The sequence below is a fragment of the Crinia signifera genome, chromosome 4, assembly GCF_055691185.1.
Source record: "Crinia signifera chromosome 4, ASM5569118v1, whole genome shotgun sequence".
Taxonomy (NCBI): Eukaryota; Metazoa; Chordata; class Amphibia; order Anura; family Myobatrachidae; genus Crinia; species Crinia signifera.
In genome coordinates this window covers 96549658-96563219 of record NC_139220.1, presented here as the reverse complement: position 1 = coordinate 96563219, position 13562 = coordinate 96549658, and the positions used below count along the sequence as shown (strand labels likewise).

Below are 13562 nucleotides of genomic sequence, written 5' to 3'. Positions count from 1 at the left end.
GACATACATTGGTCAACCAATGAAGGTCAAAAGGCCTTAGGTCGACACAGACAAAAGGTCAACATGCCTAAGGTCGACAGGGTTGAAAGTTGGACATGAGCATTAGGTTGACGTTGGCAAGGTCGACAGTCAAAAGCTCAACATGGATTTTTCACATTTTTTTGAGCCAACATGTGCTGACAGGTGCAATTTCATGCCCTACCATCCTCTAGGGCAGGGGTAGGCAAGTACATTTTAATGGAGTCCGGATATTTTGAATTATTTTGATCGAGGTCCACAAAAGGGGACGTGGTCTCATGAAAGGAGGCATGGCATCACAAAAAGGGGTGTCCCCTGGACTGATATTGCACATATGTGGGCACCCCTGGACTGATAAGGGACAAATTACAGAGGAACCATTTGTAAAAATATGGGGGCCATAAAACAATGACCAAAAGTCCCTTTTCTCCCCTTCTCCCCCAACACCCCACCCTATCCCATGCCACCATAAATGCAAAAAGGCACCTTAGAAAAAGACCTCTTCCTCACTTTTTTTGAGATGCTGGCTCACTTCAGCCGCTCTGCCACTCCACAATCCAGTGCAGCCACCCTGCCCGCTGTGCCCTCTCTGCTGCTCCACACTGCAGCTGCTCCATACTGAAGCCGCACTGCCCGAACTATCTGCTCTGCCCGCTCTGCAGCTGCTTACAGCTACCGCATTCTCTTCCCGTCCAACTCAGCGTTCTCAGTCCTGCACTGCGCCGGTGCGCAATGACATCACCCGCACAGTGCACTACTGGGAACGCTGAAGCCTTGAGAGGCTTCAGAAGAAAATGCATACTAACGGGGAACTAAAATTTTAAGTTTAAATTGTGTGCAGCGGTCTAATGCCTAGATTCGCCTATGGCTACTATAGCGCTGCAGCACTAATCTATATTCCAGAGACGGTCTGGTTCCCTGTCCTTTGCGGTCCGGAGTCGGACCACGGTCCGCCAGTTGCCTACCGCTGCTCTAAGGCCTTGGTGGCTAACCTTGGCACTCCAGATGTTGTTGAACTACACGTCCCAGCATGCTCTACATCAGATTTAGCATGGCCAAATAGCAAGATCGAAGCAGAGCATGCTTGGATGTGTAGTTCAACAACATCTAGTGTGTCAAGGTTAGCCACCAAGGATCTAGGGTGTAGATGGAGAATATAATAGTGTAGCAAGCGTAGTGAGGCACAGTGCCTGAAGCATGGCAAGCGCAGCCACTATGTCAACACTCGGGACAATGTGTGTCGACCTTACTTTGGTCAACGTAATGACTCATACCTCTGCTATAATGGGAGGAAACAATCTTTACATATTTTCAATGAAATGTTCAACCTAATGATCAAAATTAGTACTAGAAGCTGTAGACCCCAGATATACCCATATGTTGTTCAAGTACTGTATATTCTATCTTAGTAACAGAATGATATTATATATTGGTTATTTTTTGTAGCCGATGATGGACAGAAATAAAGCCGATGAGCTGCCAAAGCTTCAGTGTGGTTTCATTGATTTTGTGTGCACATTTGTATATAAGGTATGTGTTCCATATTTCCTTATGAAATATATCAGTAAAAAAGGTTTAAGCAAAATAAATGATGGTATTATGTTGTATGGAAAGCAGATTTCAACATTATACATTGAAGCACAAAAGATAACTAGGGGGGTTATTCTAGTTCATTCTTTCTGACAAAATCCTTCTTAGATGGACAAAACCATGGCCCTTATTCTGATCGGTGCGGATATTCCCGAATTCTTACGGTGCGGCCCGCACGCCACGGTGTTCTGCCGCGTGCGGCCATCGTCCGTAGAAACGCCCACGTGTCCTCCGCATTCGGACGGACTCACTCTTTAAGAACAGGGCGTGTTTACGGACGACATACAAACCATGCGTGTGCGGGAGAAACACTCCGATTCTGCACGGTATTACAGAGTATTACAGAGTATGCACGGGAATACCGCATCCGAACGGGAGCCAAGCGGTGCTACCGCACGTAAGCGGTGTATTTACGCCAAAAAACCCACTATTATGTCTATTCTGCAATACATCACATGACCCACTTATTCAATTACCTATCCTCATACAAAAATGCATATTTGGAATTGGAATCAATTAGATGCCAATATATCCTTACAAGCATGCCTAACACATGCATTGCACACATTAACCCTTACAGCAATTGAAGCAGCAATGGTTTCAATTAAAGCACTGACAAGCGTCCTATTAGTGAGTAATGAGTAAAGGAGTCGATTCTATTGGGTTCAGGTGTTAATGCTTGTAGTCATTAGGCGGTCCGTTCGCCTACCGCAGGAACGAGTGGTGTCCGCAAAGCAATAGTAGCCTTTTGGACACCGCACATTTCTATCGGTTTTGGTCGCGTGCATTCGGAGTGCTATACGAATGTACGCCCCCCAACATAAGTGTACTCCCCCGTGTCCGCCCATGTTTCCTCCCAGTTTTTCCCACTTTGAAACTACGCCCATGTGTCATTCCGCATGACGCCCATAATACGCCCATATTTCCCGACTGATTGCGGTGAACAGTTTTGTACGGGATTTGCCCGAACAGGTACGGAGTCAAGGCGTGGCACATGCGCGTTGCGTTCTCCACGCATGCGCAGACGCCGTAAAGACGCGATCCGAAAGTATGCGGAAAAGTACGCGTCAATCAGAATAAGGGCCCATGTGCACTGCGGGTGGGGCAGATGTAACATGTGCAGATAGAATTAGATTTGGGTGGGGTTTTTCTTCAAAGTGAGATCTATATTGCAGTGTAAAATAAAGCAGTCAGTATTTTCCCTGCACAGAAACAAAATAACTCACCCAAATCAAATTCTATCTGCACATGTTACATCTGCCCCCCTGCAGTGCACATGGTTTTGTCCATCTAAGAAGGATTTTGTCATAAAGAATGAACTAGAATAAACCCCATGGTTATTAAAAAAGTTTTTTTTAAGAAATCATTATTTGATTTAAAGCTACCTAAATATAACAATTGATATGATGTCTTAACAGTTGCTAATACATTTTGAATTAAGATATTGTTTTAGTATATGATAAATCACTTTCTACTGTGTTTTCACATTTTTCATATTCCCATCTCATGTTTACATTATGCACTCAAACAGACCGTTCTATATATATTGAAGTGGCTATTCCAGTACAATTTGTCTAGGTCTTACAAAGAACAAATAGGGTTGAATTTGGCAAAAAGATAAATGGAAAAAGGGCAGACTAGATGGGCCAAGAGGTTCTTCTCTCACATCAAATTCTATGTTTCTTGTTCCTATGTTATTTACCACAGTTCTATTTAAAAAGAGCCCAGACGACACTTGATCAATGGAATACCCCCCAGGTTGCCAAACTCAGTAAATATTTGAAGGTTATAACAGATTTAAACCTGTTACCGCCTAGAAGACAATCTTATTCAGTCATCAGTTGGACAGGTTTAGTATAGAGCATTATTAGACAGTCTGAAAGCATTACTAATCCAGGAAATGTGGCCATTTTGTTTTGACACAGGAATTTTCACGATTTCATCCAGAAATACAACCAATGTATGATAGGATTCAAAATAACAAAAATGAATGGAAAGCTCTGGCTGATGAATATGAAGCAAAAATGAAAGCTTTGGAAGAAGAAAAGCAAAAGAGAGAAGGCATACAGCCAGCAAAGTCAGGTAGGGGTAAAAGGAAACATGTCTACGCGTCCTTCCTTCCACACCAAGAGTAGATTGTATCGATACAGCAAGTTGTATTGATTCACATACTGCCAGAGTCTCTACTGGAGTTTTCCTGTGATATCGCCAGAGGTATCCTTCCTGCTTAGCCGTGGCACAGTTTTCAGTACCCTACATCAGTGCTGTCCTACTGTACATCAGTGGCAGCTGTAAGACTGATGTGCCATGCTACCTTGCTCTTACTATGAAGACAAGCAGGCCAAGCAATCTCACTACTTTAACCGCTGCTTCATTATAACAAGTGGACTCTTTATTTGAAAACACAGTGGCTCCAGCAAACTGAAGCCATGCGGTTGCAGCATTAAACCCCAGACTTCAACACACGAAAGCACACTGGTTTCATTGGTTAAATCCACTTGTTTCCTATAGAACAAAACTGCAATGTCATTGGATGGAATCCTAGATATTTCTGTCCACTGGTTCTCCACATTTGCAGAGAGTGTGGAGAAAGTGATAGCTACCACAGAGCACAATATAGATAGTGGCAATGTAGAGTGGGGTAAGATTAGATTTGGTCTGGTCTGTTACCTGTATGTAGATGTTGGATGTATGTAGTTAGCATGGGACTGGTATGAATGATTTTTTTCTGCTCTGCTTAAATTGTGTATTCCACAACACAATAGGTGTACTGCATTTATTCTCTGCCACATGCTCTATTGACTTTTGACAATCATGTATCATAAGAACATGCTGGCCCTTCATCAAAACAAAAATTAAGCAATGCGGGAACATCACTATCCTTCATAAGGAATCATTTTCATTGGCTGCTGGCCGAAATACTCTCCCTTTCACACTTTCTTGCTCAAAGCACAAAAAACAAACAAAATGGTGTCAATATCTATGGCAGTGGTTTCCGAACTTGGTCCTCCACAGTGAACGATTTCCAGGTCTCCTTGCAGATCTTATAAAATGTGTCAGTGAGTAATGAGTACAACTGAGCTCCTGCAGGGTGACCTGGAAAACGTGAACTGTTGGGGGTCCTTGAGGTCCGGGTTTGGGAACCCTGAAGTAATGTTTCCTTTAATACAAATGACTTGTGTAACTCAAAGTACATGAAATATCACACAATCTTGTTTATGTCTTTACAGCCCCAGGAGTGACAGGAAAAGAAAATGGAGGGAATGTTCCAGTAACTGACCAGGCACCTCAGTCCAAAAGCTGTTCTATCTTATGAGTCTGTAAATATTTTATTTTTCTTTTGTTGGGCAGGATATGAATACAATTATAATATATCAAGTTATAGATAATACTGTGAACAATTACAACAAAATAACAAAAATGTGTGTAAAAAAATGAATTATCATCCATTTATATGAAATTTTGTTTTCTAGTTATCATAATCTATATACGTCTCAAATCCTGACTTTGCTTCCTGACTGAATTAAAATGAAGCTGCAATCAGACCAATATACCATACAGATTGATTTAAATATTTTCTTTAAATATTTTAATAATCAACAGAACGTCAGCTGTCTTGGGTGGAAATGTATCATGCTTCCTAAAGAGTGGGGAACTGTACAAGTGTACACCGCATTCTTTACAAGTTTTTATGCATTACTCCCTTAGAGGGAGATGTATCAAGCAGTGAAAAGAGTAGATGTGTGAGTCAGTGGAAAAGTTACCCTGAGGCAATTTATATTCACTGCTTGATACATCAAACCCATAGTCACTTTAAAAAATGGCAAATTCAATGTGTGGCAAGTTCAAATGTGTGCAATTGCATACTTGTTATCTAATCAGTTATATGTGGACACTTGCATTTATCAAAGGACGAATGATCACTGCAACTGCAAAATGTTGTACGGTACTTCATTGAGAGCATACGGTAATAGAGAGCATCAGATCTACAATGCCTAGACATATGGGCCTTGAAGCCTTATATTAAAGCCTTGGTACATTTTAATGCTCCTAGAGATTATTACTAGCATTTATCAAATGAATTGTTTTCTTCTTAAGGTTTGGAAAACTTCCATTATTTCAGCAGTAAAATAAAACAATGTCCAAGTCAGTAAACCAAGCGTTGGGAGCAAACTGTATTTGGGCTGGCGGAAAATCTAAAAGACCCCAGTAGTAGGGATTAAAAGTACAAAACATAGTGGGTTCCTCAGCCCACTTAACATGCTGAATGGTGGAGCACAACTGAAATGGTTGTGTATGGTTGCACTTCTTTGACCAGCCAGTAGACACCCAGGCTTGTCAGGCCTGGGTACTTTGTACCTGCTTCCAGTTTCCATAGCCTCCCTCTCAGCATCCCTTACTGTAATGAATGTCTTTTATGGCTTATGGTCCACACAACAAATGAGTATAGTTTATGTTCCTGGACATGCAAGACACACTGCATTCTCCACCCAGAATCCATTCTTCCATTGTTGTGTTCATGTAATACATACCATATTTTTATAATAATTGCACAACATGACTACACTAGCTAAGCTGTGGCCATCTTTCTTTTGGGGGTGGGGGGGGGGAAATGTCGTGTAATGACCCCCCCTATATTGTTCTGATTGTGGACAGATTGTTTTGTTTTGGTCACAGAGAAGCATGGAAGGATGATAGTGTGATATATACAGTATGCAATTCATGTATTTGTATGGGTCACAACAACCGACATATGTACACTGCAATGAACACAGCATGGCATTTTGTTGGTTCTGTTTCCAAATATATGTATACATGTACAGACAGTGAGCAGGTCTTTCTATGTAGCTCCTATGTAAATGTTTTTCTTATGTAGGAAATAATATGGAATACTTTCTAGAATCACTATGGCTATTGGTGACCATGATGGCAGAATATGGCCATGTTATGAATGGCTAAACAGAGCCACATTAGCGGACAATGCAGTGGATCTCTCTAGCAGTGAAATCCAAATAAAAACGTACGTGGCTTCAGAAAATAAACTGAAATCTAAAAATATCACCATGCCACCAGATTGTAAAATATGTAATAGTTTACCATTCATTGCAATTGCATTCATAAGCATTTGACATTGGAGTGTTCAGGTCATAAAGTTAGCAAGCGTCCCAAATTTGTAGGTCCTCAAGGTCCCTGTGTTTCAGTACTAATGCATTTCTCTTACTCTGTATATTTGCTATCATTTTAATACATCATTTTTAGTACGTGGGATTTGTATAATATTTATTTACAGTAAGCAGAAGGCTTTGAATGTTCAGTAGACATACGGCTAATATAAGACATATATTTGAGATTAAAAGACAGATTTACAAATTTGTAATTTAAGTGTGTGTACATACATACACACACACACACACACACACACACACACACACACACACACACATACACAGACCATATAGGGCAGCACAAGCAGTATGAATATATACCAGTCCCAACAGCACCCAGGAGCTTTCAATAACCAGATCAACGCACGTAAATGCATTTCAACATTTCAAAGCTTAATATGCTTAGTTTTCAGGACGAAGACGAAGCATAATCAAGCTGTGAAACATTAAACTGGACTTACCTGCGTTGATCTGGGTATTGAAAGCTCCCGGGTGCCGCTGCCTGGAACTTATACACTGTCACTGTGAAACTTATTAAATGTTTGCTTATTTCATGACACTTGGTAAAGAGAGAATTTTCAGAAATGTTTAGCTTTAAACACCTATATTTCATGTACTGGACATATACGGTAGTTGGAGCTGTTCAAATATAAGACAAATAGCTTTTCATTTTTGTATTTGTTAATAAACATCCAATTGAAAGTTAACTATCCCGAATCGATCATTATTGCAAATGAATTAAATGTGATGTACATTTCATGTGTGTTGTCCATAAATCTTTTGCTGGTAATAAAACATTGGGGGTTTTTGCAGCAGCTTCCTCTCATCTATAAACTTCCCATATCAGAAGCAATGAAACCACAGCACTACTAAATCATGGTTTATACCTCATTATAGGACTGGTGTGCTCAGAGGCGCTGGAACGTTTTTAGGTTGGGGGGGGCAAGATATAATCTCATTTTGGCGCCCCCTAAATTGCTATATGTTACCCCCGGGCACTATACACACTGGCAGCGGCATATATGCATGGGCATTATACACAGGGCAGCGGCATATATGCGTGGGCATTATACACAAGGCAGCGGCATTTACGTATGGGCATTATACACAGGGCAGCGGCATATACACGTGGGCATTATACACCGGGCAGGGGTTGTCATTTACTTGTAAAAAGTGGAAAAAGTGGCAGTGTCACCCCCAAACAGATTTATGTGATTATGTCTGATTATGATAATCAGACATAATTACATAAACCTGTTTGGGTGTGAATCCAGGGGTAAATGACAACCCCTGGATGTGTCAGTCACTGGGGAAGGGAGGGTGAGAGAAGCAGCATTGGCGGGCGCACATCTTCCCTGCCACCCGCCTGGCTATATTACTGATTAATCAGCTGCCCACCCGCCCGCCAGGCCATATAACTGATTTATTATCAGCCGCCCGCCCCTATATTACTTATGTATTATCACCCGCCCGCCCTCCTATATTACATACCAGGCGCCGGGGATGGCTGCTGCTGCTGCCACCGCCGCCGGGGAGATGTGTAGAAGACGCGCCCGCCAATCACAGTGTATGTGGAGGGGATGCGCCGGCAGTGATTGGCTGGCGCGTCTTATGCACATCTCCCCGGCGGCAGCAGCAGCAGCCATCCCCGGCGGCTGGTATGAAATATAGGCGGCCGGGTGGATGATACTTCTTTAATATAGGCGGGCGGGCGGCTGTAATATAGGCGGGTGGGCCGGACATACTGGCGCCTCAGTAATTTTGGGGGGGGCAAGCTGCCCCCTCGCCCCCCCCGTTCCGGCACCACTGGGTGTGCTGCAATTCTTCATTCGCTCTTCATGGACATATGCCTGATAACACACACACACATATACTGTAGGCTAGGGGTTATGACTGGGTAGAGGTTTGGGGTTAGATTAGGGCCACAGTTTAGTGTACTAGGGCCAGGGATAATGAATTATAGTTAATGTTTAGTGTGAGTAGGCTGCTATAGTTACACACAATGGGGACATTTACTAAGATGCAATTCTAATTCAGATGGGATATTGTTATGGACAACCAATCAGATCTATTATCTTTTAGAAGGTGCTAAATATATAAGAAGTAGATTCTAGAAATAATAAGGATTCATTCATAGCAACATTCCATCTGAAATAGAACTCCCATCTTAGTAAGCCATGTGTCAGTAAGCCAGTGCTATACAGGGCAGGCTGCTATAGTCGCACACAATTTGTCAGTAAGCCAGTGCTATATTGGGTAGGCTGCTAGAGATACACACAATGGGGCCCATTCTGCTTCCCACGGAGTGAACCAAATTCAGCCCTTGCCCCGATGGTCGGGTTTGTGCATGCACACTTCTGCGCATGTGCAAACCCCGACTGCGAATGGCCCATGCAATTTACACTGTTCACAGAGGGGAGGGAAGGATGGGGACGGACAGGGGTTGTGGCGGCCCTGTGACATAAGAACGTCCAGTATTTCATGGGTGTCCCCTTGAAAATGAAAGGCGTTCCCATGTGTATATGGACAGGCTGACGCCTGCCAGGGGTGGGTGCCTGATGTCACATGATGTCAGCAGCCCGCCCTGTCTTCGTACCGGTGGCCGTATATATGACTTATATGTATGAAGGCAGGGGAAATCATCCGATTGTCATCGACCATTGAATGATTTCTCCTGTTGCAGGCACATGCAAGGGGATGTGTCTTCCTAGCATATCCACATAGACTCGGTAAGCTTCTGAGCAATGACCCTCAATGTCCGGAACGTAATGGGAGCTGATTTTAGCAGAGAGGAAAAAGTTGCACGAAACTTGGTCAATGTTTTACAATTCGAATGCAAATCAGATCCGAATTCTCACAGAACTTTTAGACAAGGAAGCGTCCAACTTTTTCTGACTACCCTGAATGCATTTTATAGTATAGTATAGTATACATGCCAGGATGTAATGAATCAGAGTTAGAATTGTTCACACAAAACAAATTTTCACTACAAAGACGGAAATACATAGGGCCCTTTTTTGTTTGGACGAGTTGTACTGTATCCGGCAATGTGGTAAATCAACAATTACACAATTACAGCACATTTGCAACAAATAAACATTTTTTTAATAATTTCTAACTTTAAAAATCAACAAATATAATTTGATCTCTCAAAATAGGTCATGTTCTGTACATTTTATACTAGAAAATTCATCTTATTCACGGAATGCGATTAGAATGCACAAGCAGATTCTGCTGTTTAAAATATGTGGCATGCATTATTATTATTATAATTTTATTTATAAGGTGCCAGAAGTGTTTTGCAGTACAACAGGGAGACAGAACTTAATATTACAGTAAATAAATAACTAAAATAGAGTACAGGTAAAAAGCGCCACAATTCATTACACATTACAGCTTAAATGTAAGTAATGAGGACTTGATCAACGTATTACTAGGGGCTGGTGGACAAAAATGGCGATAAGTATGTGGACGAAGATGGTGGCTGAGTGTTTCAGTATGGGAGAGCTGTAAATGTAATGAGAAGTGGGCTTTGACAACAGGAGGGAAGAGGGCCCTACTCTGAGGAGTTTACAATCTAGTAGGAAGGGGAGACAGACATATCACATGAGGTGCAAGCGAGTGGAAGGTGGCTTGAAAGCAGGATGTAAGCAGGCAGAGATGGTTAAGGCATGAGGCAGGGGTCGGAGGACCAGCCTCAGGACTAGGTTATGCAGTGGAAGGGTACGCTTTGATTAATACTGTAGGTGAGTTTCAGTGCCTGTTTTGAAGCTTTTCAAGGTCAGGGAGAGTCTAATGGAGCGAGGGAGTGCTTTCCACTGAAGGAGTGCAGCACGGGCAAAGTCCTGAACTCTAATGTGGGAAGCAGTGAACAGGGTACATTCATCGGCTAACCATAGAGGGCAGGAGGGTTTATGAATGTAGATGAGGTTGGAGATATGAGGAGAAATGGAATTAGAGATGGCATAAGAAATGTTATGCTACAGTGTTTTCCTGCCACTGTACCATAATTTGGTATCCCAATACCGCTGCAGTTACACAATACAGGCATGCCATGTATCATTGTAATCAACAGATTGTGAGTCCTTTTCGCATACCATGGTGAATAAAATGCATTTTGCAGAGAAACTATTTTGACAGATCAAAGTACATTTTTGTCGGAAAAAAAATTTTGGACGAAAAAAAAACCAGCCAGTATTTACCCTGCACAGAAACAAAATAACTCACCCAAATCTACTTCTCTCTGCACATTTTACATCTGCCCCACCTGCAGTGCACATGGTTTTGTCCATCTAAGAAGGAATTTGTCAGAAAGAGTGAACCAAAATAACCCCCAATATGTTAGTAAGCCAATGAGCCCCCACAGACACCAAAGAAGCATGCTACCCGACCATCTCCGGAGAGGCATGAGCCCTCACCACTACCATCGGAGAGGTGCTTGTAGACAAATAGTGAACTATTAACATTTTTGTTTTATTACAATGTTTGTTGCATAATGATATTACACTCTTTCTCTGTTTTGTTTTTCCCAATTGGAATATATATATATATATGCTGAATGAATCTTTGGTAACTACTGTGCCATTGGAAGCATCATTAAATTGGTCATATACAGTGGCATAAGTTCGTCCCAGTTGCCCGGAGGCAAGATAAATAATAACCGAGAGAAATTAGAGATAGCGCTGATCCAAGTGAATTTAAATGTATCAAGTTTTAATTTAAAATTAGTACAATTTATTTAATTATACATCAATCACCGGACGGTATACAAATTATTATACAACCATAAAAATAAAAAATAAATAAAAATAAGAATGCAGATAAAAATGGGGATGGGACTGTCCTTTTAAGGGTAATAATGCGTGTTGATTATCCCAACAATGGTTAGTAGGCTGGAAGGTATGTTTTATGGCAGCCTATATGAGGCAGGTTAGTCCAATTAACAACAGGTGGCTCTCTCACAGCTCATAGATGTTAGTAGGTATTAGCATGCATTATCCAGTAGGTATTATACCAAGTTAACAGTCAATGATATTAATGCTTTAAGGGTTTGGTAACTTGCTAAGCTCCAGGTATAGCTTTCTGCTGTGGTGCAGATTCCTCTATGCCTGTATGCAGCCTAACTACAGGTGTATGATTATACATTTTTCTACAGAATCCCTAATTTTATCTAGTTATCATATAAAGAATATACGTTGACCAATGTCAATGATTTAGTAAAACAACATTTGATTTGAATATTTATAAATGACAATCTGAGGTTCTTCTTTGCTTGAGGAAGCTCACGTATGACCTATTACTGGTGTCACATCTGCTTTTAGGCACTGGATGTTTAGATAAATGAAAATGTAACAATTACACTATAATTAGAAAGCTCTCAAGGAATCTACTTTCTTTGGGGAGGCACCCCCTTCATCAGGGCTACGGCAATGACATGCAACAGTCAAATCGCCAAACATCCACATAACATACAGCACTAACTCACCACCATATATACCCCTTTTAATCACAAAATCATCCACCATGCTGAGTTCCCTAAGACTGGAAGTTCCAGGGAGTGCGCACACCACCATAATGGTAGCCTTTCACTAGTGTCATAGCGGAAGCGCCAGCAAAACCAGTGGTGTGCGCTCCACCAACTCCCCTTGAAACCTTTGCACATCTGTCCCCACTGCATATCTCCATCCCCCTTGCACATCTGTCCCCTTCTCTCTTCCGCCCTGTACTTCTCAGTCACAGCCATCATCCTTGCACTTAAAAACATAAAAAATGCTCAACAAAACTCTCCTAACCTGCAACCCGGAGGAGTCGGCATCCCGCTTTGCCGAATACTGTGCAGTCCAGTGGAGGTAAAAAAATGGAGCCTCAAAATGGGGGGGGGGGAATGCTCTGCATTTGAATAGCAGGGACATTATGGGCGTGATATTTCAGCCCACCAACACCACATTAGACGACCACAGGAAAAAACAAACAAATGAATAGCGCACTCGACCATCACTTCAAAAGACATTGGGTGCGCATATCTGTAAGGTGTGAATAAACTGACAGCCAAACATTTACATTTCAATACCCCCCCCCCCCCCCCAATATATGCAATCTGTGATATTAAAAAAGGGGATTAAATAGGCGTGAGATTTTAAAAAAGCAAATAAATGGGTGGTATAATAAAGACCAATTACAACAGATAAGATGTCTAAAGAATAAAACATTTGCATTGCACACCCGACCATCACTTCAAAAGACGTCAGAGCGTGAATTTGAAAGTTGGGAAAAAAATGAAGCCCAACAGTAAACATTTAAATACCCACCAGTGTCCCCTGCTTTCCTGATATCCTTTGTGTGTAATGTACTTTAAAAAGGTCACATAATACTGTAGTGTTATTGTACATAAATATAACTACGGTATAAGAATGCACAATTATACTATGATTTAACAATTATTGTAAAGTGGGTAATAGTTTTACAAGGGAATATAATATCTGTTGACAAACAAACAGTGTATGTGGTCTTTTTTTCTGAGAATATTAAAGGTCATTTTTAATTATTTATCTCAGTTTATTATTTGAAAAGAACAGATGTGTCAAACGGAAATTAAACATCATTAGCTCTTCGCATTTATTTTAAAATATAGTGAGTAGATCACACAGAAATGGGATAGTCCTGTCTTTTGAAATGTATAGTTTATGAATAAATCAAAAAGAGGATTATATATATATACACACACATACACACAATAAATGCTTTTGTGTATTTGTTCATGCGCAAATAATACAAACAATCATTTAGTAT

At 41.3% G+C, this 13562-nt stretch overlaps 1 protein-coding gene across 1 annotated transcript in view; it reads left to right on the top strand.

Moving 5' to 3' along the window:
• The window catches only part of PDE6A (phosphodiesterase 6A), a 133017-nt gene extending 125999 nt beyond the window's left edge, over positions 1-7018 (top strand). Inside the window, exons 20-22 of the mRNA XM_083179634.1 lie at positions 1465-1548; positions 3534-3690; positions 4839-7018. Of these exons, the coding sequence (XP_083035760.1) occupies positions 1465-1548; positions 3534-3690; positions 4839-4924 (327 nt within the window). The 3' untranslated portion in view covers positions 4925-7018. The remainder of the gene's footprint in view (positions 1-1464; positions 1549-3533; positions 3691-4838) is intronic.
• The last annotated feature ends 6544 nt before the right edge of the window (positions 7019-13562 follow it).